The sequence below is a fragment of the Plecotus auritus genome (assembly GCF_963455305.1).
Source record: "Plecotus auritus genome assembly, chromosome: 4".
Classification (NCBI taxonomy): Eukaryota; Metazoa; Chordata; class Mammalia; order Chiroptera; family Vespertilionidae; genus Plecotus; species Plecotus auritus.
This window is the reverse complement of record NC_137775.1, coordinates 125,981,222-126,008,804: the sequence shown is the minus strand read 5'-3', so window position 1 is coordinate 126,008,804 and position 27,583 is coordinate 125,981,222. Positions and strand designations below refer to the sequence as shown.

Sequence of the window (27,583 nt, the reverse complement as noted above, 5' to 3'; positions counted from 1 at the left end):
TCAAAATTATTTAAGCCCGGGTGGCATGGCTCAGTGGTTGAGTGTCGACCTATGAACCGGTAGGTCATGGTTTGATTCCCGGTCAGGGCACATGCCTGGGTTGCGTGCTCGATCCCCAATGTGGGGCATGCAAGAGGCAGCCGATCAATGATTCTCTGTCATCATTGATGTTTCTATCTCTCTCCCTCTCCCGTCTTGTCTGAAATCAATAAAAATATATTTAAAAAAAATTATTAAAAAGAAAAACAAAACAGGTACACAAAGACAGAAGCAAGCTTATTCTTAAAAAATGGCCAGTAGCTTATTATATACTACTAGAGGCCCAGCGCACAATTGAAATCATGCATGGCGCCCCGCCTCCCGCCGTGTGAGGAGGCACCCCATGGAGGGGCTGGGACCCACGCCTGACTTGCAGGGTCCCCTGGCCCCCCTGCCTGTGTCCACTCCAGGGCTGCCCAAGCTGCCACGCCTGCTTGGGCAGGCCCCCCTGCCTCTGTCTCCGTCTCCACTCTGGGCCTCACCTGCGCGTGCAACCTCCTCCTGTCTGGTCGTGACCCGTTATGGAGTCCCAGCCTAATGTGCATATTACCTCTTTATATATGTAGATGTCAAACTGGATTTCTACATATAACCACAAAAACAAAGAACACAGGAAATAATGTGGGAAGAATGCATATGATTATGAGAATGTTAATAAGCTGAGAGGGTTAGCATGCACATGATAAAGCAAAATTACAAAGCTCAAAAATCAACATACTTTGCCCTTCCTGAGCTTCTTTCCACTAGATCTGTTATCTTAATTTAAGGATTTCAAAACATGTGCATATGAAAACTTCAGTTTAAAGATACAATCAACTTGTCATAGAAGCTAAAATAACATATAAAGTCACACAAGTAAGTGGCCCAGTTTGGAAAAAAAACTTTACACTTTCTGTTTTTAATCCTCACCTGAGGATATGTTCTTACTGATTTCAGAAAGAGAGGAAAGGAGAGGGAGAAAGTGAGAAATATCAACCAGTTGCCTTCCATACACACCCTGACTGGAATTTGAATCCGCAACCTGGGTATATGCCCTGATCTGGAACTGAACCCATAACCTTTTTGTTGTACAGGTCAATGCTCCAACCAACTGAGCCACACTGGCCAGGGCTAGAATAGGAACTTTAAATGAAACTCTTAACAGAGCCCTAACCGGCTTGGCTCAGTGGATAGAGCGTCAGCCTGTGGACTGAAGGGTCCCAGGTTCGATTCCGGCCAGGGGCACATGCCTGGGTTGCGGGCTCGATCCCCAGTGGGGGGTGTGCAGGAGGCAGCCGATCCATGATTCTCTCTCATCATTGATATTTCTATCTCTCCTTCTCCCTTCCTCTCTGAAATCAATAAAGAAATATATTTAAAAACAAAAACAAAAACAAAAACAACTGTTAACAGATTTGAAAACATGGCATATTCTTATGCTCTATTAAATGCAGGATTGAAAAAGACTGTCACTTGGTAGCAAATAATATCTTTTCCCATTTCATAAATACATTAGAAAGTGAGTAGAATCAGAGTATGAGTGTTCCTATGGAAGAGACTCATCTTGATATTGATATGGTGTTAGGCATAACTTATATCCTATAATTAACAAGCATTTTCCTTCAGAGAATGTGTAATCTTGTAGCTTCTGATTTAAAATGTTAAATCAGTAAAAGGTAAAGCAGTAAGAAGCCATCTCTTAAATACCCTCCTTTATCTACATGGGCATAAGACCAAAAAATTATTTGCAACTTTGCCCCTTCCATTCCCAAAAGAAATTTATTTTTGTTTTATTAATCCTCACCTAAGCATATTTTTCCATTGATTTTTATTTATGTATTTTATTTATAAAAATATTTTAAGTTGATTTCAGAGAGGAAGGGAGCAATAGAAACATCAATGATGAGAGAGAATCATTGATCGGCTGCCTCCTGCACACCCCACTCTGGGGACTGAGCCTGCAATCCGGCATGTGCCCTGTTTGGGAAGCCCAACCACTGAGCCATGCCCGCTGGGCTCCATTGATTTTTCTTTTTTAAACATATTTTTATTTATTTCAGAGAGGAAGGGAGAAGGAGACACAGATAGAAGCATCAATGATGAGAGAGAATCACTGATCGGCTGCCTCCTGCACACCCCCTACTGGGGATCGAGTCCGTAACCCGGGCATGTGCCCTTGACCGGAATCGTACCTGGGACCCTTCAGTCCACAGGCCGATGCTCTATCCACCGAGCCAAACCAGCTAGGGCCCAATGATTTTTAGAGAGTGGGAGGGAGGGAGGGGGAGAGAGACATTGATTGGTTGCCTCCTGCACTTGCCCCCACTCAGGCCTGGGATCAAATCTGCAACCCAGATATGTACCCTTGATCAGGAATTGAACCTGAGACCCTTCAGTGCATGGGCTGATACTCGAATCACTAAGAAACACCAGCGAGGGCTCCCAAAAGATTTGAAGCTATTATAAGTTATAATAAGTAGGCCTAAAAAGAAGGATCACTCAGATTAAAAAAAAGATGGGACTATTTAGATGGACTTTTCTCATTGAAGTTGGCTGAATGTCATTCTATTTATTTCAACAGAACTACCCCAGTGTTTAATACAGTGGTTGGCAACCTTTTTCTGAAAAGAGACAAAGAGGGTATAGGGGGGTAGATGATGATGGAATCCTATCTAATAAAAGAGTAATATGCAAATTGACCATCACTCCAACACACAAGATGGCCACCCCCATGTGGAGACAAGATGGCCGCCACAAGATGGCCGGCAAGGGAAGGCAGTTGTGGGTGATCAGGCCATCAAGGGAGGGCAGTTGGGGGGACCAGGCCTGCAGGGGAGGGCAGTTGGGGGGGACCAGGCCTGCAGAAGAGGGCAGTTGGGGGTGACCGGGCCAGCAGGGGAACAGTTAGGTGTCAATCAGGCTGGCAGGGGAGTGGTTAGGGGGTGATTAGGCTGGCAGGCAGAAGCGGTTAGGGGCAATCAGGCAGGCAAGTGGTTGGGAGCCAGCAGCCCTGGATTGTGAGAGGGATGTCCGACTGACTGTTTAGGCCCGATCCCATTGGGCAGTCGGACATCCCTTGAGGGATCCCATATTGGAGAAGGTACAGGCTGGGTTGGGGACACACACACACACACACACACACACACACACACACACACACACCCCTCTGTGCACGAATTTTGTGCACCGGGCCTCTAGTAAATAAATAAATAAAAATATAAAAGTCAGGCTCTCCAGCCTCCATCCTCTACCCATCTGGGCCAGCTAATTTTATTGGCCTCAGTCTACTTTTCCAAGAGGCCATGGAAGTATTAACAATAGCTGGGCCATGGTGGCTCAGTGGTTCATCATTGACCTATGAACCAGGAGGTCACTGTTCAATTCCCAGACAGTGCACATACTTGGGTTGTAGGCTCAATCCTCAGTGTGGGGCGTGCAGGAGGCAGCCAATCAATGATTCTCTTTCAAAATTGATGTTTCTATCTCTCCCTCCCTCTACCCCTTCCTCTATGAAATCAATAAAAATATATTAAAAAATAAAATAAAAATTTTAAAAGTAAAATAAAATGTTTAAAACACACATACACACACAAAACAAATCTTCACCTGAAGGACACTTAAATGAAAATTTAGACTTCTTGGGGTGGGGGAGTGAGGTTGAAAATATAACACATACAAAAAAGTGTTCTATTTGTCAGCATTCTTAATAAAAAAAGAAATTTAAAACTTTGTTTTAAAATTCTTTAGTAGCTATCACTACTAAAGATGTAAAAATAATAGTGAAGCCCTGGCCGGTTTTTCTTAGTGGTTAGAGCGTCAGCCCTCAAACTGAAGGAAGGGTTGTGGGTTTGATCCCCTGAGTGCAGGAGGCAGCAAATTGATGTGTCTCTCTCACATCGATGTTTTTCTCTCTCTTTGCCCCTCCCTCATAACTCCCTTCCACTCTCTTAAAAAAAAAAAAAAAAATCAATGGGAAAAAAAATCCTCAGGTGAGGATTAACTACAAATAGTAGTTGTGACTTTTGCCCTGGTCAGGTGGCTCAGTTGGTTAGAGCATTGTCCCAAAAACTAAAAGGTTGGGGTTCAATTCCCAATCAGGGCACATACGTAGGTTGCAGATATGATCCCCTGTTGGAGCATATATAGGAGGCAACCTATTGATGTTTCACTCTCTCTCTTAAAAAAAAAAAAAAAAAAAAGAAAAACAATAAAAAGATAAAAACAATTTTTAAAAAAATCAATAAAACCATATCCTCAGGTGAGGATTAAAAAAAAAGTGAATTTTTACAACTACAGGTATGAACAATAATCTTGTCTCCTAATAATTACTTGCCTTCTAGAATAGATGGAAGAGGGGAATCTGTTGTTTCCAACGTCTGGTGTATAGTCACCTACCAAAACAATGTTTAGAAATGCCACAGTGAATAAGTTAAAAAAAAAAAAAAAAAAAGCTCACCAGGAATTATTGCTTCTAATAGTATGTTACCTTATGAACTGGGGATATTTGTCATTATTTCCAAAATTTGGGGAGAAGCAAACAGTACTTAACTCATTCATACATTCCATAAAAAGTATGATCTTATTCAAACAAAAATGGAGTCTGCTCATGTGTTGCACTTTTGATATTCACTGATGACAAAAAAGAATCATTCTCTCTACTGAAAGCTGCTAATAGCTATTCTACTCCCTTCACAGAGCCTGACTGACACTAACCGAAGGGCCTTTCATTATTTAAGAGTAATTCTGCAGAGAAATATGTGCAGACAAAATGTGGGTTGGACATGCACATTAATAGGCAAGACATGAAGAATGAGAATTCCCTCATGCAGCTCTATTTTCAGTTGGGAATGTTAGCACATTTATAAGATTAAAATTAAAAGTGATCACGGTCTCTCAAAGCTAGAACAGCAACCTAATAGAAAACTGACTAATATTATTTTTCTTTATCTACTTTCAAGTGTTTTAGGACAGTTTCTCATTCTACATAGAAAAATCTTTTGCTTTCTCTTAGTGTTTAAGAATAAAATATTGTAGAAAAAGAGAGAGAGAAAAAAAAAGAATAAAATATTGTAGCCCAGCTGGTGTGACTCAGGAACCAAGAAGTCATGGTTCCCAGTTAGGGCACATGCCCGGGGTTGCAGGCTCTATCCCCTGTAGGGGGTGTGCAGGAGGCAGCCAATTGATGATGTTTTTCTTTCATTGATGCTTCTCTCTCTCTCTCTCTCTCAAAATCAATAATAAAAAGAAATATTGTAGAAAGAATAAAATAAGTTTATCCTGAAGTATCACTCAAAACAAACCCTCTAATGTCTCCTAATCATGGCATTAGCCATGACAACAAACTATTTTTGGAAGTTTCTATGTGGTACAACTTTCCAACAAATCTCTTGAATATAATTCAGAAAGTAACACCACTATGATCACTGAGGAGAAAACGCTCATTAAATTAACCTGCATTTCCTTAAAAAGTAAGGTTTTGGAAGAGCCAAAAGACATTCTCAGATCCTCAGTTAGAAATAATCCACTGGGACTCTACCAAAATCAAGGGTTTAAGTACAAAGACACTGGCTGAGAGAGCCATGGAACCTGACTATGGCCCGCTGTTACTGAAACAGCAATTCATATCTGACATTAAGACCATTACCTTTACAATCTTCTAAAAAGTTTTTGTTTTTAATTAAGCTAATATCTGAGATTGAAAACAAAGAGGGCCAGGGACACTCTAGGAAATAATAAACTTTAGAGAAATTAGTCCAGAGGTTTAATTTGCATTTTATTAGCCACTCAAAACACTTGGCTTGGGCAATAGGTCAGGAAAGGTTTTAAAAATTAAAAAAGGCAAGGATGAGAAGCCACCCACTTCTTCCCCTACCAGGTAATGTACCTTTGGGATCAAGCTGAGCCCTTTAATAATATTTGGTACTTTTATGCAAAAATGACTTTGCTTTATAGAGTGAGGTAAAAACAGCTATTCGATGGAGAAATGAATAAGAGCAAGTGTTAATTACATTTTAGTGGTAGCAAGTCTGTGATTAGCTTTCATAAAATGTAGTTCAACAAAGCTTTACTGGGTGACTTGAGTCAGTGAGGAAAAAAAGAATGAATTGATTTATAAAGAAATGTCAGTATCCAAACCAGCCCCCTGAGGGCTGACACCTTACCCTAGTCTTTCCTTGCTCTCTTCTGGTGTCAGCTGATCAAAGGTCTTTGCTTCTTCAGCACCCAAGAAGGCATCATGGTCATAATCAAAACTCTGAGCATCATTGTGAACCTTGTCGCTGAGCTGAGGCTCATGATGTACACGGTCTTTCTTTTCTGTGGGCTTGCTCAAGGCAAAGACTGTGCACAGGAACAGACACATAAGAAACTGTCGTAGGTCCATGGTAATCAGATCTTAAAGAGAAAGAACGGTGGTTAATTTAAGAGGTGGTATGCTTAATTAAAAAGTTCACACCTAGTTATTATTGATTCGCTATAACCCCAAATATTACCATTTACCCATAAAATAAATACAGTAGAATATCAGACTTTCCAGTTTTAGGATGAGAAATTTTCACCAATTTCCTTCATCTAATTGTAGGTTTACGAGGAATTATACCTTGTAAGTAGTCTCCCTTTAAAAAACACCCAAGTGCCCTGGTCAGTGTGGCTCAGTTGGTTGGAGCGTTGTCCTGTCCACCAAAAGGTGGTGAGTTCGATTTTCGGTCAGGGCACATGCCCAGGTCAAGGGCTCGTTCCCCAGGGGGTGGCATGCAGGAGGCAGCTGATCGATGATTCTCTCTCATCACTGATATTTCTATCTCTCTCTCTCTAAAATCAATAAAATACATTAAAAAATAAAATTTTAAATCAATTAAAAATAATAACCTAAAAATAAAAAACACCAAAGAACATTAATCATTTTGCCCAAGTTCATAAGATTTAAAAGTGAAAGAACCAAGATTTAAATCTAGACATAATGACTCCAATACTTTACTTTTTGTATTATATTAATGGTCTGGTCTTCAAACCAGGCTGGTTATTAGAATCACCTAGAAAGCTTTGAAAAAGTTTTCACTAACAGGCGTCCTCAAACTATGGCCTGCGGGCCACCTGCGGCCCGCCGAGGACATTTATCCGGCCCGCCGGGTGCCACTGCCTGTCCTGCTTAGCAGCCGACTCGACCTGGGCCCGTAGTGCGCATAGGAATTTGTTCATAGTTTTTTTTTTAAACTATAGTCTGGCCCTCCAACGGTCTGACAGTGAACTGGCCCCCTGTTTAAAAAGTTTGAGGACCCCTGAATTAGAATCTCTGAAATTGAATCTAGGCACTTGTAGTTTTAAATGCTTCTCAGATGATCCTGATGATCATCAGATAAGGAGCCAATGAAATATTTGCAGTGCCCTTGGCCTATAGCACCAAGCCATCTCCCATATCCAGACTCAATCTCAAATCCCCTTCAAAGATCAAACCATTCAGATGGTACAGTGATGAATAACAACTGCTTTATCACCCTATATATTGTGTTTCCCCAGAGTTCCCAAGCATAAGGACCACCTGAAGTACTGTTCAAAGTACCAATTCCAAGGCCCTACTCCAGTGGTCGTCAAACTCATTAGTCAGCAGAGCCAAATATCAACAGTACAACGATTGAAATTTCTTTTGAGAGCGGAAAACTGACTTCTGTGCATGGGCCACTAAGTTTCAATCGCACTATACGTGCGTGCCCGCAGGTGGTATTTTGTGGAAGAGCCACACTCAAGGGGCCAAAGAGCGGCATGTGGCTTGAGAGCTGCGGTTTGCCGACCACTGCCCTACTCCATATCTTCAAAATCTCTTCAGTCACAGGTGATTCTAAAAGCACCAGGCTGGAACACCTTACTGAAAAATGTGACCAAAAAATTGCAGAGAAAAAAATTTGCAGAGAAACTTCAGGAAACCTTTTTGGCACACTCTACAGATACCCCACAGTACTGTCCTGAGATGTTAAACTGTAAAATTTGAGAAAAAACTGTAAAATTAAAAATCAAGGGGGAAGATTTCCCCAGGCTTTCATTATTTTAACTAAATCTTCATCAGAACACAAATTCTGAATGCTTTTCTCCTGCAATGAGAGTAAGTTTTTGCAATTTCACATTATGTCTTACTCATTTCCCTTTATGACCAATGGCTCCCTTCCTAGACGGATAGGTGATTATTAAGGCATGAAGCTTATTGTGGGTGAATTGCATTTCCCTAAGATATGCTGAAGTCCTAATCCCTGATACATACAAATGTGACCTTATTTGGAAATAGGATCTTTGCAGATGTAATCAAGTTAAAATGAGGTCATATTGGATTAGGATGGGCTCTAAGCCAATGACTGATCTGGACAAAGATACACAGAAGAGAATACCATGTTATGAAGAGACACAGATTGGAGTGATGCATCTACAAGTCAAGAAACCAGAAGCTAGGAAGAGGAAAGGAAGGATCCTCCCCTAGAGCCAACACCTTGGTTCCTAATGTCTAGCTTCTAGAACTATGAGAGAATGAATTTCTGTCCTTTGAAGCCACCCAGTTTGTGGTAATTTGTTACAGCACCCTAGGAAACTAATAAAAACTACAGTACAGAGGAACACTGCATTCCATGTATGTTAACTGCATTACCTTGTCCTAAAATCTGTAGATTAAACCAGCCACAGACTTCAACTTCCCCAGGATGTCATTAGTGGAACAATCTAGTCTAAGGGCTCACATCTTATATGTAAATACTTTTTAAAATATGAAAATTCTTTCGGCATACCTTCTATCACAGTGGTTTTCAATCCAGATTGCACCCTAGAATCATCTGGACATTTTTTAGAAAATACAACCACTACATCCCACCTCTGGCTATTAATATTTTAAAAAGACAGTCACAAAGAAAAAAAAAAAGAAGGGGGGGGGGGAACAGAAAGAAAAAAAAAAGACAGTCAGATTAAGAACCACTATTCTAACCAAACTCTCAAACAGCCATAGTAATATCTTAAGAAATTTAACCTGAAAGTATCCTATCTAATAAAAGAGTAATATGCAAATTAACTATCACTCTGCTACACCAAGCCACGCCCATCAGCCAATCAGGAGCGAGCATGCAAATTAACCCAACCAAGATGGCTGCGCCACGGAGTGAGCAGGAGGCTTGGGTTTCCCCGGCAATGGAAGAAGCCAAGCTTTCCGCAGCCCTGGCCTTGCCTTGGCCTCCACTTAAGGCTACAAAGTTTCAATTATAGAAGATAAATAAATCCCAACAAAAATGGCTGCGGCCACAGAGCAAGCAGGAGGCTTGGCTCCGCTCAAGGCTACAAAGTTTCAATTATAGAAGATAAATAAATCCCAGATACCAGGGCCTCCACTTGGGTAGCCGGGGGACGTGGCCGGCCTGCAAACCACCACAGGCTCCTCGCCCAGGCCGCCCCACGCCCCAGGGGAACCCCCACCCTGATCTGGGACACCCTTCAGGGCAAACCAGCAGGCCCCCACTTGTGCACCAGGCCTCTATCCTATCTAATAAAAAAGTAATATGCAAATTTACCATCACTCCAACACACAAGATGGCTGCCCCTATGTGGTCAAAGATCCTGCCCCCATGTGGACACAAGATGGCCGCCACAAGATGGCCAGCAGGGGAGGGCAGTTGGGAGGGACCAAGCCTTCAGGGGAGGGCAGTAAGGGGCAGTCAGGCTGTCAGGGGAGTGGTTAGGGGGTGATTGGGCTGGCAGGCAGAAGCGGTTAGGGGCAATCAGGAAGGCAGGAAGGCGAGCATTTGGGAGCCAGCAGTCCTGGATTGTGAGAGGGATCCCATATTGGAGAGGGTGTAGGCTAGGCTGAGGGACCCCCCCCCCCCCATGCATGAATTTCATGCACCAGGCCTCTAGTACTTAATATGAAGAAACTGCATATATCTGATCCTACCTCAAAGTTTGGGAACTAGAATGAAGAATGAATTATGCCAGGAGATAAGAAAACTAAATATGTCCAGAGATTACACCAGCTATTTTAAACTGGTATGCCACAGCACACTGGTGTACCACCCCTAAATTTTAAAACATGCAATACCTGACTATTTAATCAGAGGCACTGACCTCTTTTCTCTTAGATTGTCAAATTTAAAAAATGACAATAGGAAACCTGTGTGAATATGCATAACCCATGGACAATGACAACAGGATGGTAAAGGCGTGGGAAGGGGGGCAGGGGCGAGCTAGAAGAGGTCAATGGAAGAAAAAAGGGGAAATGTGTAATAATTTCAACAATAAAAATTAAAACAAACAAACAAATGACAACAGGCTCGGCTGGTGTGGCTTGGTGGTTGAGTGTTGACCTATGAACCAGGAGGTCATATAGTTCGATTCCCTGTCAGGGCATATGCTCAGGTTGTAGGCTTGATCTCTAGTACAGGGCACGCAGGAGGCAGCCGACTGACTGATGAGTCTCTTTCCTCATTGATGTTTCTATCTCTCTCTCTCTCCCTTCCTCTCTGAAATCAATAAAAATATATTTAAAAAAAAAATGACAACAGCCAAAGCAACAAAGCCTCCGCTGTGAATGAACAAATATTATAGCTATTTTTGTGTCCCATGATATGAAAAAGGTTGAAAATAGTGGGGTTAAACATATTTTAATGTATAAATTTTTATTTTTTTTACATTTATTTCCATTTTCTGACTTAAATAAAACTGTTGTTGAGAGTTATTACAGATGCTCTCCCCTTCCCCATTCCCTTCACCACCCTATTGTCTGTGTTCATAGGTAATGCATATATGCAATAGAAATTCTTTGGTTAATCTCTACCTGCCCTCTCTCCCCCCTTCCCTATGAGATTCATCAGTCTGTTCCACGTTTCTATGCCTCTGGTTCTATTTTATTAATTTATTTTGTTCATCAGATTCCTTGTTTATTTTGATTTTTGGATTCCTTTGTTGTTAAATATGTAGTTGCTGCCATTTTATTGTTCATATTTTCCTCAGCCTTCTCCTTCTTAAAGAATACCCTTTAATATTTCATGTAATACTGGTTTGGTGGTGATGAACTCCTTTAGCTTTTTCTTGTCTGGGAAGCTCTTTATCTGACCTTCAATTCTAAATGATAGCTTTGCTGGGTAGAGTAATCTTGGTTGTAGGTCCTTGCTTTTCATCACTTAAGAGTATTTCTTGCCACTCCCTTGTAGCCTGCAAAGTTTCTGTTGAGAAATCAGCTAAAAGTTGTATGGGTGCTCCCTTGTAGGTAACTGCTTTTCTCTTGCTGCTTTAAATTCTGTCTTTAACGTTTGGCATTTTAATATGATGTGTCTTGATGTGGGCCTCTCTGAGTTCCTCTTATTTGGGACTCTACACTTCCTGGACTTGTAAGTCTACTTCTTTCACCAGGAAGGTTAAGTTTTCTGTCCTTATTCCTTCAAATAGGTTTTTAATATCTTGCTCTCTCTCTTCTCCTTCTGGAACCACTATAATGCGAATGTTGGCATGCTTAAAGTTATCCCAGAGGCTCCTTACACTATCTTCATATTCTTTTTCCTTTTTGCTGTTTTGATTGGGTATTTTTTGCTTCCTTATATTTCAAACCATTGATTTGATTCTCAGAATCCTCTACTCTACTGCTGAATCCCTCTAAATCATTCTTTATTTCAGTTAGCATATGCTTAATTTCTAAATGGTCCTTTTTCATGTCTTTGAAATTCTAAGATCCTTGAAATTCTCACTAAATCTCTTGAAGCTCTCATTAAGATCCTTGAGTATCCTTATAATCATTGTTTTGAACTCTGTATCCAGTAGTTTGCTTCCATTTCATTTAGTTCTTTTTCTGGAAGTTTCTTGTTCTTTCATTTGTGACATGTTTCCTTGTCTCTGCATTTTTGCTGCTTCCCTGTGTTTGTTTCTATGTATTAGGTAGAGCTGCTATATCTCCTGAAATTGGTAGAGTAGCCTTGTGTAGGTGTTCTGCAGGGCCCAGTGGCTCAGCCTCCCCAGTCACCTAAGCTGGGCACTCTAGGTGTACCCCTGTGTGCAGTCTTGTAATTGAGCCTTGATTGCTATTGGTGACACTGGAAGGAAATGACCTCCAGACCAATTGGCTGTGAGGACCAGCTGCAACTACAGTGGAAGAGTTACTGTGCAGGAGACACTACTATGGAGCAGGACTTGCTCAGTGGGAATTTGGAACTCACTGAGTCTGCCCCTTGAGTGTGTCGCTCATGGATGTACAGAATTGTAATCTTGTATAGTCTGAAGCTGTCCACTGGGTGTACTGGCTCTCAGGCCACCTGGCAGGAGCTACAGAGTGATCTGCAGATGGCCACTACTTGAGTTGGGCTTGGGACTGCCCAGGCAAGGCCAAGCTGTGAAGCAAGGCAGGCTGCTGCTAGTGCCGGACCCCTAGTGGCCTCTTATTGAGAGGAATGGGGCACACTGACACCAACTGCTGCTTGTTTTGAGAGATTTTAGTAAAGTCTGAAGCCTAGCCAGGACAGGTCATTCATATGGAAAAACAGCTGCAAACAGCTTGGGTGTGGCTGCAAGTTGGATGAGGCAAGGTCTCAGGGAATCACCAAGGCTGAACGAACAGTGTGAGCTAGGCTAATGGAAACTCAAATATGGCTGCCAGTCAGCTCTGTGACCGGGAAGGTCTCAGCATAGGAACAATGACTGCTACAAGCACCTGTCTGGGAAAAAGCCGCCCCCAAGTTCTTGTTCTAATGCCAGACAATCCAGTTCCTCCCCATATGTCCCTGGATCCCCCTAAGCTGCTGCCCCAGTGCTGGAGCTCAGAGGGATTGAGACTGTGTAAGTTCTTACATGGGCCCTTTAAGAGGGACTGCCTGGGTCTCTAGCGGCCTCCATCTCACTCAGCCACAATCCCTACTGGTTTTTATAGCCCAAAGTTAGAGGGACTTCTCTTCCCAGCACTGGAACCTTGGGCTGGGGGTCTGGTGGGCAGTTGGGATACCTTGCTCCTCATGGGAGGTCTCTGCAGCCAAGATAACCCTCCTGATGAAAAAAACAAAACAAAACAAAACAGGACACGTGGGTATCAGACTAGTCCAGTCCACACCTCCGCTCCTACCAGTCACAATGTGCTTTCTTCTTTTTAAAACTATTTTTTTTTATTGATTTCAGAGAGGAAGGGAGAGAAACATCAATGATGAGAGAGAATCATCAGCTGCCTCCTGTATACCCCCTAATGGGGATCAAGCCCACAACCCAGGCATGTGCCCTGACTGGGAATAGAACTGTGACCTCCTGGTTCATAGGTCAATGTTCAACCACAGAGCCATGCTGGCTGGGCAGTGTGCTTTTTTCTTATACTTCTCTAGTTGTACGACTTCTATTCAGCCAGATTTCAGGTGGTTCTGTATTTTAGCTGTAATTTTGATGTAGTTTAGAGGTGGCAAGTACTGGTGTTTACCTACACTGCCATCTTGGTTCTCCTCCATTTTTCTTATGACCCCCAAATAGTAGCTAAAGGAAGTTACATTGTATTAACTTGGATTTATAGAGTGCTTTAGAGTCAATAAACCAAAAAAATGCTAAGCACAGTTAATGATGAGTACATTATATAAAAATTCCTTAAAAGTGGAAAGAAAGCAAATAAGACATTGCCAATGAATCAAAAAGAAATGTAGTGAAGGAGATAATGAGAGGCAGTCATTTCCCAAGTACCATTCTCAAAATAGATAGTTGTTAAGACTGATGAAACCCATGAAAGTAATGTGAAAGCAAGACCTGGTGACCCCTGAGATAGGGGAAGAAGGTGGTACTTTTCCTAAGTTGTTCCCAGCAATGTTAGAACTGAGATAAGCTTCTAAAAGTTTATCAACATTTTGTTTCATGCTATCTGATCAAAACATCCAAATTTGTATATAAACATACTGGTATACAGGTGTTCAATGATGATAGTTTAGAACAGGGGTCCTCAAACTTTTTAAACAGGGGGCCAGTTCACTGTCCCTCATACCATTGGAGGGCCGGACTATATTAAAAAAACAAAACAAAACTATGAACAAATTCCTATGTGCACTGCGGGCCCGGACGAGTCGGCTGCTAAGCAAGACAGGCAGCAGCACCCGGTGTGCCGGATAAATGTCCTCGGTACTGTGGCCCGCGGGCCGTAGTTTGAGGACACCTGGTTTAGAATGACAAAAAGTGCAAACTGGCAGTTACAAAATAGTCATGGGATGTAAAGTATACCATAGCGAATATAGTCAATAATACTATCATAACTATGTATGGTGTCAGGTGTATACTAGACTATTGGGGGGATTACTTCATAAGTTATAATAATGTCTAATCATTATGTTGTACACCTGAAACTAATATCTATATTATGGCACACTACACAGTGGTTTAAAAAAATGAGGTAGATCTATCAGCACTGAATTTGAGAACTCACCAAGACCTGTTAAACAAACAGCAGCAGCAACAACAAACACAAGTTACAAAACAATGTTAAGGTCTCATTTATATAAAAAGCAAAACCAAACAACCTCACCAGGTTGTTTATCCTATATAATAAAGAGCTAATATGCTAATTAGACCAGACAGCAGAATGACCAGTGGGCGGGGGGTTGGCCCACACAGGGCAACAAGGCAGCCGGGGCTGCAAGGGCCTACTCTTGCACGAATTTCATGCATTGGTTCTCTAGTATTTGTATAAAATATAACATATATGCACAAAAATGGTGTGGAAGAATAAACATCTATCTGTAAACAGTGATATCCCCTACACTCAAGGGAGAAGAGATGGGGTGGGGTGGTGAGGCTGGTGTGGAGTGAACCTTTACACACACACCTCATACACACACACATGTAAATACACTGAGTGGCCAGATTATTATACGTTCAGAGATCATAATAATCTGGCCACTCAGTGTATATTACCTTTTTATGTGTATTACTTTTCAAACACTATAATAAATACTCTTCAATATTAAGTAGCAAAGCAAACATTTTCAAGCCATTTTTCCAGATTGAAAAAGCAGACTGAAGGAAATATCTATCTATTCTTAGGACAGAAACCCTATTTTTAAAGTAAAACACACTCCTCCATAGTAACACTCCAGCCTACCTTCAATAATTCAACTGATCAATCAAATCAGTAGAACAATGAAGAGAAAATTAAGAGATTTAGTGGCTCTCTTAAACATTAAATGTCTTTATTTAAGGGCAAAAGGAAACTTCCATCTTCAACTACTAATAATTCCTTAGAAAAATAAAACTCTTTAGAGACAAGTAATAAATTATACATATGTTGTTGATATTTTGTGATATATCCAAACAATATCTATAATGTTACAGGTTTACAGAATGAAGTAAAATCAAGTCATTGCAACAGAGGGTTTTCCTTATGCCTATTAATAAGGGGACTTCACTTTTAGGAACATTTTATAAATGATTAATTGTATCCCCAAAATAAAATACTGTAACAACTCTTGCAAACTCCAAATGTTGCATTATGAATAAATGCTTAAGCCCACTAATATTATCAAGGCCTGGAAAAAGATACTGTACAAAGTTTTGATATACATGACATAGAGAAATGTAACAGATTGATGCACTGTGATTTAGAGGGGAAGCTACATTTAAATTTGAGGCTTAACATCTTGATACAGGATAAGAGAAGAATTCCAGAATAAAAGCAAAGTGATCTGGTTTTATCATTTATCCATCTCTTTCCTTGCCCTCTCTCTCAAACTTTTTTTTTTTTTTTTGCAGGTTAGTAATCATGCACCCTTTAAAACAATGTATTTTCTTAAATCATGTATTTAGTGTGTTTGGAGAGGAACATAGTTTTTAAAGAAATAAGTACATATTGCAAAGTACAACACTTTTAATCTATTTTGTTTAAATTGATTTCATAGGTGAAGGGAGAGGGAGAGAGAAACATCAATGATGAGAGAGAATCACTGATCAGCTGCCTCCTGCACGCCCCACACTGGGGACAGAACCCACAACTCTGGGTATGTGCCCTGACTAGGAATCAAACAATTTACATTGTTACTGAAGAACAACAACAACAAAACACACTCTTGGTTCATAGGTCGACACTCAACCATTGAGCCATGCAGACCAGGCTGAATACAGCACCTTTTAGATAGATGTCCCAGGTAGCCCACTGGCTAGCTGGCCCATTAGTCCTCTTTGCATTTGATACACACTATTCAGTTAACAAAAGATCACTTCTATGCCCCACAAGTATTTTCTCTCTCTCTCCCAGATGGTTCTGGGACAGGACAGACACTAGAACTCACTAAGATCAATGTTTTGGATTTCATCTGTTATATAACTGGATGAGGTCGGGAGGTAGAGGAGGGAAGTGGGTCTCTTTTGAACTGGACCAAATTCCCTCCCACTCAGTAGTCAGGGCATCTGCTAAGAAGCCAAGTAATTGAGGGAAGAGTCTAAGAAAAACCTTCTAGAGATTCAGCATCTCTTAGGAGGGAGGTCATGAGGGAGAGTCAGAAAGGTGTGCATAAAGAAATGCCAACCTGTGAGCAGGTATATAAACATAGTAGTGACAGTCAAGTGGGGATGGGACAATGAAGGTGGTGTGGTCACTGACTGAATGATACCACTGTGTTTATAGTTACTCTTTGTTTTTCTTTTCTATTTTGATGAAAAAAATGTTGCTGTTTTTACATTGTTACTGAACAACAACAACAAAACACACGCCACTGCACAGCATAAAGGCCATTCAAGTAAACTTTTTAAAAAATATCACCCAGGAAATGTTTATTGATTTTTGAGAGTCTCTCAAACTTTCAATCCCACCCTTCTATAGGCTCCTCCAATCCATCAATACTTCTCAGGTCTCCACAATCCAAAATCATTCCTTTCCAGACCCTGCTTGCTCTTCCCTTTCCTTTATCACGTCTCTAGGAGTAGTCTATGTTGCTGTCTCTGCTTCCTCACCACCTACTGTCACCCTGAAATCTGCCACCTATCATTGATAAAATTGCCTTAAAAGGGTCATCAAGGACCATTTGATCGACAAAGCCAATGACCTTTTATCTTCATCTTTCCTGCAGGCGATGAAAAACCTGCACTTAATATATATACATTTTACATATAATAATTATATACAATATATATTAATTTACATATATACATACATATAATCCCCATATATAAATATACCAACTCCTACTTATTAGAAACTTTAACAAAAGGCCCCTTGTTTTATGATTATAGACCAGGGGTGGGCAAACTTTTTGACTCGAGGGCCACAATGGGTTCTTAAACTGGACCAGAGGGCCGGAACAAAAGCATGGATGGAGTGTTTGTGTGAACTAATATAAATTCAAAGTAAAGGAGAGGAGGGGAGAGCAAGAGAACCCTCTGCTCTTTTGGCTCCGCGGGCCGGATAGAACAGCCGAACGGGCCGGATCCAGCCCGCGGGCCATAGTTTGCCCACGGCTGTTATAGACACTAAAAAAAAACCCTGTGCTAGATATATCTAAATACATCCTATCTAATAAAGAGGGAATATGCTAATTGACCCTCATGCCATCACAAAGATGGCAGCGCCCACAGCCAATAAGGAGGGAATATGCTAACTGATTGCCACACCCTCAAAGATGGCAGCACTCACAGCCACAAGATGGTGGTGCCCAGTCCCCTTAGCCCTGCCAGGGTGGCAGGCGCAGCAAGGCCGGGCCCAGCCCCAGGTGAGCCCAGCCGCTCTGCGCAGCTATCTCTGGAGTCCCCCAGTCCCCTCAGCCCCCCAGCCGCCCAGGACCAGCCTGAGGTGCAGGCCAGCCTCAGATGGTGGCTGCCCAGCTGCCCAAGGCTCAGGTAACCAGGGCCGGCCGAGGCTTGCATTGCCTGCAGTGGCAGCAGCAGAGGTGTGATGGGGCATCGCCTTCCCCTGATTGCCAGGTCGCCTCCCACCCCGAGGACTCCCGGACTGCGAGAGAGGGCAGGCCAGGCTGAGGGAACCCCCTCTCTCCAGTGCATGCACTGGCCCTCTAGTATACATATAAAAATGTTCAAGCAGAAACAAAGTGTATCTCCCAAGACAAGATATTTTATGTGGGAAGATGTAAGAAGAGTAGAAAACCACTTTTCACACAAGGCATCTGAAGAACTACATTAGTGCAGTTATTTCTGAAGCATCTTTCTCTTTCAACCAAACTGAAACCAAATGATAGAAAGCTCCTTCTCCCATCATCACAACTACACATCAATGGATAACAGGACATTAGGAAAACATGACATACAGAAGTGAAGGACTTACTTTATAAGCTTTTACCACATGATCTAGTAGGTAATTCAATGATTGTGAAAAATGCATCTTCCCATCTCCCATTTCTCAAATGACCTAAGTTGTTCTCTCTAAAATTCTGTTCCTCCCTCACCAAGGGTAAAGTTTAATATTTTTTCTTAAAAAAAAAAAAAAATCTAAGTTTGCACTGCCCAGAACAGTAGCTTCTAGCCATATGTGGCTACTAAGCATTTAAAATGTAGCTAGTGCGGCCCAGCCAGTGTAGTGTGGCTCAGTGGTTGAGAGTCCAACTATGAACCAGGAAGTCATGGTTTGATTCTGGTCAGGGCAAATGTCCAGGTTTCAGACTCAGTCCCCGGTTGGGGTGGGGTGGGGTGTAGAAGGCAATTGATCAATGATTCTCTTTCATCATTGATGTTTCTATCTCTCTCTCTCCCTCTCCCTTCCTCTCTGAAGTCAATAAAAATATATAAAAAACATGGCTAGTGTGAATTAAGATGTGGTATAAGTGTTATACTGTACTTTATTTTTTAACAAATGATATTTTGTATTTATTAAGTTAATTTCACGTTTTAAATTTTCACATAATTTAAAACTAAATATGTGGTTTATATTATATTTCTACTGGATAATGCTGTGATAGACACAAACAAAAGGGCTAGAAAAGATATAACTGTCATCCTTTTACAGTATGTCACCAATAATTTTCTTCTGAAAGTTATTTTCATGAATTGTTCCAGTAAATTTATAAGAAAAGATTAAGCTTGATTTTCTTTCAATAACAACAATGAACCTTAAGAATCAGTTTATCCATTCAAAAATTTACTTAAAAGTTCTAAAATCTTGCCATTTCTCCCTCTTCCAAGTCATTTTTTGATTATATGTGTGTATATATGTAAATTAATATAAAAAAATCTGTTGGTCACAGAACACTTAAATTGTTTCAGGGCAATTTAGATCCCTGGATTAAATTCAGTTTCTCAAGAACATTAGCATTGAGTGATCTCACAGTTATTCTGGTTGACCAAAGACCCATTGCTCAATGTTAACAAGTGGGAGAAATGGGTGTGGTGATAAAATTCCAGTTCTCTGAGCTGGATATTCAGGGAAAAGAGGCATTCCTCTAAAATGCAGCAAAAGCAGAATCTCACTGCTTACGTGTCTACTTCAATTGTGGATTGGGGGTTGGGAGAAGGGAGGGAGAACAGAACAGCCTGATAGCAATTTACTAACTATACTAAGGCTCAGGTTATGAAATCTAGAAATTAAAGCTATTTAGTTATCTTCTTTTTTTAATTTTAGAGAGAGAGGAAGGGCGGGGGGGGGGGGAGAGAGAGAGAGAGAGAGAGAGAGAGAGAGAGAGAGAGAGAGAGAGAGAGAGAGAAACATCTAACAGTTACCTCCTACATGGGTCCACAACTGAAAATCGAACCCACAACCTGGGTATGTGCCCTGACTGGGAATCAAACCTGAGACTTTTCAGTGTACAGGATGATGCTCCAACCAACCTGACATTCTTTATTTACAAACTTTGGGATAAGAACCACCAATGAATTACCACATTAAAGTAGTAATGTTATCCTTCATGATTTGATAACAATAATGATAAACCATTTACTCAATGTTTCTCCCTTGATAGAACAAATTTACATTAGTTCATTAATATATTCTAATTAACTATTTGTGTGAGGGCATCCTATATAATGAGAGGAATAAGCTAATTATCCGTTACGCAGGCGTAACGACCAACTGTGTAACCAGATCACACATCTGCAGAGGGTGGGGCAGTGAACTACAAGTGGGCAGTGGAGCGCTACAGGAGGGGGCAGGACAGCAAGCTAGGGGTGAGGGGAGAGGGGGAGCTACAGGAGGTGGCAGCAAGCAAGCGGGAGTAGGAGAGCTACAGGAGGGGGCAGGGCAGCAAGCTATGAGGGGGGGGGAGTTACAGGAGGGCGGCAGAGAGCTACTGGCACACAGATTCGTGCGCAGGGCTACTAGTACATTTATAAGACAGTTAAGTACATAAAAGTGCAAACTTGGCTGTAGAAGAAAAGCTTTAGAGAATGACAAAATATTATCAGGCTTCAACAGTTCTATAACTAAAGCAACTAAGTACAAACTAAATTTTTCTGGCTACAGAATTAAAAATTTTCTTTAATAACAAAAGCTCTAGAAATTCTGGGGAAAAATAGTTTCCTTTTGGATGATAAAACTTCAATACATCATTAATTCCCATAGGGATGCTATGCAAAATGTAGGGCCAAGAGCCTTGGTTTCTACTTGTAATTTTGCTATGCATGTGTAGCATGCATAAAGTCCTTAAAATTTTGGTAGTTTATAGTTCAACCTCCCTTCAGTGCCAAACTTCTATAAATAATTTTTAATCGTAGATTAAAAGACCTATCTCATATTATCACTCCAACTGGAAGTGATCTGTACCAATTCCTATGAACTTTTACAAAACTTGCATGTACCACTCCACAGTGACCAGAGGCTACTTTAAGTTGTCTCTTTAACTCCCCTACAGATTCTACCTTCTTGGAAGGCAGGGAGCTCAGCTAATAAAAATCAACATCCCTCTACAATCTCTACTATAATGTCTGTACCTTTTATATACCAATACATTTTACTGGATTAGTTGAACGGTACTCGGCAGCAATGCTGTTCCTGTTTGTTGATGCTCCCCAACCCCCAATTCCCCTTACCGGATGTGGCCATCAGCCAGCAACAGGCAAAGTGCTGGCCTACACTCTAATACATAAATTACATCATCAGCAACAGCTATGTTTAAGAGTTCATAGAGGATCTTGGATGTTAGGGCCTAGCAAGCATTTCCAATGGCTATCCCTTGGCTACACCTCTGTCATTCCAACATCCCTGGTATACCCATGTTATAGAAAAACCTGCGTTAATATCAATGTACTGATTACCTATACTGGTGCAATGTATTTAAAATACCACCAATAAGTATCTTTTGACACATCACTAGATGAATAGAAGCAAACATCATATCGAGAGAGACGATGAATTGATTTCAAAGTTGTCTATGAGTACCATCCAGTCAGTTCATCTTTGTCAATTCATGGTTTTCTCAGTTGTGATTTTCAAAAGGATCCTACTAAAGACCCCCGAATCACTGCAAAACTCAGATTATGCCTAAGCAAACTCATCCTCTCTACACACAAATGCAATATACAGGTTATCTATTCGGACCAGGGGTGGGAAATCATTTGGTCTGGCCCTGCCATGGCATTAGAGGTGAGCTAACTAAATATTTGACCAAATACAGCAGGCTAATTTTTAAGCTGATAGTTTTGTATGGCCCGTCAATGATGTTATAAATAATCAAATGGCCCTTGGCATGTGCACACTCTGCAGTACTACACAAACTCTTTGGTGATGGCCACCGTTCGGTGTTTCGTTAACAAAATCTACTGAATGAGGTCAAACATGTTACTTGTCTTATGTCAAGTTTCATCCTATGTCGTCTTATCCTACGACAAAGACTAATTTATCAGAGATGACAGTTTTCTACCTTCCAGCAACTGCTGGAAACCGATCGTTGTCCCACTAATAGAGAGATGTGGAAAGGGAATCCGGAAGGCTGGTCAACCTTAATTGCTCTGAAAGGTTGGAGCTAATCACTCATTGTTTAGTTGAGATATTGGTAGCTGGAGCAGCCTCCACCTGTTACTCTTACATAAATTCTTGCTGATTGGCTATTATTGGAATTTCCTGCCTAAAGGATATGGGTGTATCCCATAGTCTTAATAAAAGGGATAGCAAGGCCAGAGCGAGTGTAATCCTCCCCCTAGAGGTGGACTCCCGCCTGGCCCCCAATATTCCCAAATTAATGCTTTTCTAGTCTCTTTTCATTTGTGTGCGGCCTTCTCCAGAACCAGAACCCTGAACCACGCGGGACGTGAAAAGGATTCCCACAAGCAACCTTATTAACGATTTATTAACGTTGACTGTATGGTCCATGCCAGGGAGTAAATGAAATTCAACTCTCAAAGACACTACTGCGAGCTTAAGACACGAAGGAATTAAGATAGAAGACCCTCAAGTTTTATCAGGAGACCCAAGGAGCTTTTGTCTTGATGCAAAAGCAGCTTTCAAAACTGCAAACTACCTTACTGGACTCTTAATCAGGGCAGGTGTAGGGAATTAAGTTTTTACTTGGGGCATGCTAAAAATCAGAATTAAGCACTGGAGCTAGAAACAACCAGACAAGGTAAAAACAGTTCCCTAATAAAGCTTTTAAAACCCCTTTCCCTCTCCGTTGCTGACTGAAGTATGCAGCTAAACATGGGAGCTCGAAACATTCGGCTTTTCTTTAAAATCACAGAACTCTTTTTTGTTTTGTTTTTTTAAATCACATACTGTTTTCATGCTTTCTTTCCCCACTTGTTTCTACACCTTCAAAGTCAGCGAACACGACTTTCCTGGCAGATGCGCCGCACGCTCGGGATGTGGCCTCGGGGAGAGGTTGGCAGGCACAAGCAGGCTGTGAGGGGAAGGTGGCAGGGAGCTGTGACAATGGCACTACCCGCCTGCCCTCTGACCTTCAGGAGATCAACAAGAGTGGCCCTCTAGTCCGAGGGCTCGGTGAGTGGCGGGGCCCAGGCAGAGGACGAGGACGTGGCAAGTCAGGCACAAAACAGTACCCCACAGGACCTAAAGCCGAGAGCCGCAGTTCGCCGGGAAAGCCCCTTGTCCTAGAGCGCGCTGGAGGTGAGCGACGGCCTCCGCCCCGGCTGCGCGCCCAGGGCCACGGGGTCCGAGCCGGCTCAGGCCCCACCTCCCCGAACTGGCAGAAACACAGGCCAGGGGCGAGGGAGATCCCTGCGGCGCCGGGAGCGAAGCCTGAGGACAAAAGGAAAACGAAAAAGCATGAGGCTGCTGAGAAAGGGGGGAGCTCCCTCGTACTTACCTTTCCTCCTAACACCAGAGCCCAAGGTGCCACAGCCGCCACTCACCCACCGGCTCAGCTTGCGCGCGCCAGCACCGCCTAACCGGAAGCGACCCCCTCGCCCCGCCCCTGCCGCCTCGGCAGCGGCCTTCCGACCAATCAACAACAAACGCGCAGCTGACGCAGAGCTTCCTTGGGTAGCCATTGGCCCCACAGTCGAGTAGCCGGGATTGGCTGGAAAGCGCCACGTCCCCGCCAGCGCGCCTAGCTGCGTGGACCGAATTCCCGGCCAGCACTGGTCCTGAGTCCTGTAGGGACGGCGGGCCCCAGCCCCCTGCTCCCGGCAACTTGTGGGCGCGGCCGCCTGCCTCCCCGTCCTGGGTCAGAGCGCGTGACTGGGTCTCGGCAGGGCTTCTTGGATTACCCTGCTAGTTATCTTCTGCCCCGGAGCACCTAGGGTTGAATTAATCCCACTGTGTTGTGAATGAAAAAGGGGCCACATACTAAACCTGAGAAGCTCTGGGGAGGCCTCCATAGCGGGCCTTACAAACTCAGAGGCAAAAAGCAACCACACAGGATAGTCTGAACATAAAAAAAAATCTAACTAAAAGCGGGTCATGGTTGGTGATAGCTTCCTTGACAAAGGTCAATCTTTTTTAAAAATATATATTTTTTTATTGATTTCAGAGAGGAAGGGAGAGGGAGAGAGATATAGCAATGATGAGTCATTTATCAGCTGCCTCCACGCCCCCTATTGGGGATGGAGCCCGCAACCCCCGCATGTGCCTTGATAGGTTATAGAACCCTGACCTCCTGGTTCATAGGTCGATACTCAACCACTGAGCTACACAACCTGGCGACACGGTCAATCTACCTTAACTGAGCCTATTGCCTTAAAAATTTTGGTTTTTTTACAGAGAGAGGGAGGAAGGGAGAAAGAGGGAGAAACATCGATTTGTTTTTCCACTTATTTATGCATTTACTGGGTGATTCTTGTATGTGCCCTGACCAGGGATCAAACCAGAAACCTTCGTGTATCCGATGATGCTCTTACCAACTGTGCTACCAGGCCAGAGTCTCTATTGTCTTTTTGCATAGAAAATCACATACCTTTGAAATGTCCAAGTAATCTTTTCCAGACCTCCTCAATGCACAAATGTGGGCACCAGAGCCCGAGACCACAGAACCCCTCATTATTTTCTTGTTCCTCGCATATCATCTCTGTGTGCTGTAAATGTTATTAACTATCCTGTACCCACCAATGAAAAATGTTTTTCTCCTTCTTGCTCTTTAGCCAATCTCAGAGATTCCCCAGTTTTATTCTCTCCCACTCCCCTAATCTACCACCAAGGAATTTCATGTAATCCTCCTTTCATCTCCTCCTTTTATTCTCATGTATAAAATAAGCTACAGCCCTAGCTGATTTGGCTCAAGAGTATTGGCCGGCAGACTGAAGGGTCCTGGGTTTGATTCCAGTCAAGGGCACATGCCCGGGTTGAGGGCTCAATCCCCAATGTGGGGCATGCAGGAGACAGCTGATCAACGATTCTCTCCCATCATTGATGTTTCTATCTCTCTCTCCCTCTTTATTCTTCTCTGAAATCAATAAAATATATTTAATAAAATATAATAAGCTACAAAACTGCCATTCTCCAGAGCATTTTCTCGATCCATTTAGATTTTGCTTCCTGGCTTTGTCATCAGTGGCTCAAATAAATTCATAAAAATTGTCTACAGGTTTGAACATTTCTTATGCCAACAGTATCAATCGCTAACTGTATTGAACAACCCCAACTTCTTTCCCTTTAGCACTGCCTCCATGATGGAGTCACCTAGAGCATGAGGAAAATGAGGGACAGTGAAAACCCAGAAGGAGCAATAGATTGCAGGGTTGGCGGGGTGGAAGGATATTGGACTCAGGGGGAAAGATAGGAGGTGGTAAAGCTGAAGAATGGGAATAATGGATTACTGACAAACTCTAGGGTAAAATCAGGGGAGTCAGTGGCTGAGGAGGGTGGAGGATGAGACCATTGGGCAGCAGTTCAAAGAACAGTGACCATGGGAAGAATCACCTATGTGGCTATCGAAATCACTAAGAATTAGAACCTGACGCTTCCTTGAAGCTTACATCCAGGAGCTTACTTTGCAGCCCTCCAACAATTTCAGCCTGAAAACCACTTCAGTGAAGAAAAAGACCCTCCCAGGAAATCTTGAATCAAAGCAAAATCTCCCAAAACACTTTCCAATTGGAAAGGTGGGCAGCCTTTCTGAAATACTCATAGTCAGGTTTTTATTGAAGCTGTAATACTGCACGTTTTAAAAAGAGGTCCATGTGCCATCTGACAGACACTCATTAATAACTCAGTCTATAATTTATGAACCTCTGACTTTACCTGTGCTTGGGGCCTGTATGTCCTGTCTTTGGAATTGATCATTTAATAAGCACTAACAAGGTGTGTTGACATTTCAAGGGGGTGTCATATACTAAATAAATCAAGCCAGTGTTTGTAGGGCTGAGACATTAGCAAAGTTAGCAAGTTTGAACACAAAAGAGAAATCCCCTCTATTTCACACATCTTGCCTGACTACCTCCTGCAAGAATCTTGTGTAATCTCATACCCAAGCCTCCATTTGGAACAACAGGGCCAGGCTAGCAAGTCCAAGTTAGGGATGGGATAAGAAAGAAGGTCCCAAACTTAAATCAGGAAAGTGGGACTAACAAGAAAACCTGAGGGGAGGGTGGAGGGTACAGGGGGGACAAATGGTGATGAGAAAAACAACCCCAACTTCTTTGAAATGAAGAAACATGAAAAAAAAGAATAGAAAAACTGGCCAACAGGGAAATAGAGAGGCCCTTGGCTAGAATTCATATCTGGCTCCTTATATTCGTTCAGAGTAGTTTAAGCAGAGAAGAAAACACATTTTTTTTTTTTTTGGTATATGGCCTTACTTTCAAGTTTTAAATTAGATAAATAGAAGCTTGGTGAGGCATCTCTCAGAGGTATATTTCTTCTCTTGTTCTCCAGCTTCTCTCCCAAGTCTCTCCTGTTTCCTTCTCTTACCACCTCTTCTTCTCTCCTGTCTTTTCTGACTTCCTCCCCCCACCTTCCTCTTCACCTCTATTTTGTTCTCTTCCACCTCTCCTCTGATCCTGCTTCCCTTTCCTTCCTTTTCTCTTTCTCTCGGTCCTGGCCCTTCCAAGAGCATGGCTTCTTGTGCCTGCCTGGTGGTGGAAAGGAGGTGAGGAGGTCACAGAGTTACGTGCTGGATAATGCTTTTCATCTGGAAGCCATGCTCCCAAATGGGTCTCCAAGGAAAGGCTATGCTATCAGCGTGAGATGATGCTAGTTTTTCCTTGGTTGCAGCTTTCTCCTTCTCTCCATCCAGACAGAGTCCCTCAGAAAGTTGAATGCTGCAGAGTGATGTTGGTGAGGGCTGCTTCGATTCTCCCCAATGTGAAAGAGTGGCTCAAATAGAATTTCCTGTTAATTTAAGAGAGAACAAATTCAATAAGATATAACTTGTCTAAAAAGCTCTTCTGTGGGCACATAGATATTTGTGTTAATTTTTTAAATTGTCAGCTATTAATAACAGGTACCTTATAAGAGTTAGCGGTTTATTAATAATATTTGACTTTAGAAAACAGAAACCACTCTACCCATCTCCATTTGCACCAGTGGTTCCCAACGTGGGGCACATGCCCCACAGGGGGGCAATTTGACTTTTAAGGGGGGCAATTTGAGAATGAGTTAACAGTGAATTTTTTGCATTTCTTATGGTTCTAGGGGTGTCATATACAGTATAGATATATTGTGACATATTTATGCATTTCAGTTCTCTATGTTTTGAAACTTTATTTGCTATTTTTTCATATAACTTCATATTATTACTAGAGGCCTGGTGCATGAAAATTCCCCCTGGTTACCTGAGCCTAGGGCAGCCCTGGGCAGCTGAGCAGCCACCATTCGAGGCTTGCCTGCACCTCGGGCCGGCCCTGGGCAGCTGGGGGATTGAGGGGACTTGGGGACTCAGGGACTCTGGAGGCAGTCTCACTGAAGGGACTGGGCACTGCCATCTTGTGGCTGTGGGCACTACCATCTTTGAGGGCGTGACAGTCAATTAGTATATCCCCTCCTTATTGGCTGTGGGTGCTGCCATCTTTGTGATGGCGTGAGGGTCAATAAGCATATTCCCTCTTTATTAGATAGGATTATTTTTTAATAATTCCTTAGAGATTTCTTTCTCAGTACTTCAACTGTCCTTTCATTCTTTTCTTTTTCTTTTTCATGGATGCTATGTTCTTTGGAAGCTTGTTTAGACCAAGTTAATGGCCTTTAAGGCTTCCTCCACATGAATAGGAGTTCACTTTTTGAATAATGGGAATTATATGTCATGGGGGGACATCAGGATTTTAGAGAGGCTTAGATGGGGCA

The 27,583-nt window shown here is 42.3% G+C and overlaps 1 protein-coding gene across 3 annotated transcripts in view; it reads right to left on the bottom strand.

The window, feature by feature from the left end:
- The window catches only part of CALU (calumenin), a 38,053-nt gene extending 14,778 nt beyond the window's left edge, over window positions 1-23,275 (bottom strand). Inside the window, exons 1-3 of one of the 3 annotated variants that reach the window (XM_080666590.1) lie at window positions 23,172-23,232; window positions 6,180-6,411; window positions 4,352-4,409 (exon numbers count right to left, since the gene is read on the bottom strand). Coding sequence is in view for 2 of the 3 variants with exons in the window: in XM_080666588.1 (XP_080522714.1) it covers window positions 6,180-6,400 (221 nt within the window). In the remaining variant the exon portion in view is untranslated. Of the gene's footprint in view, window positions 1-4,351; window positions 4,410-6,179; window positions 6,412-23,171 lie in introns of all 3 variants that reach the window. The other 2 variants (XM_080666588.1, XM_080666589.1) reach the window with 2 other exon arrangements.
- Window positions 23,276-27,583: the final 4,308 nt, after the last annotated feature.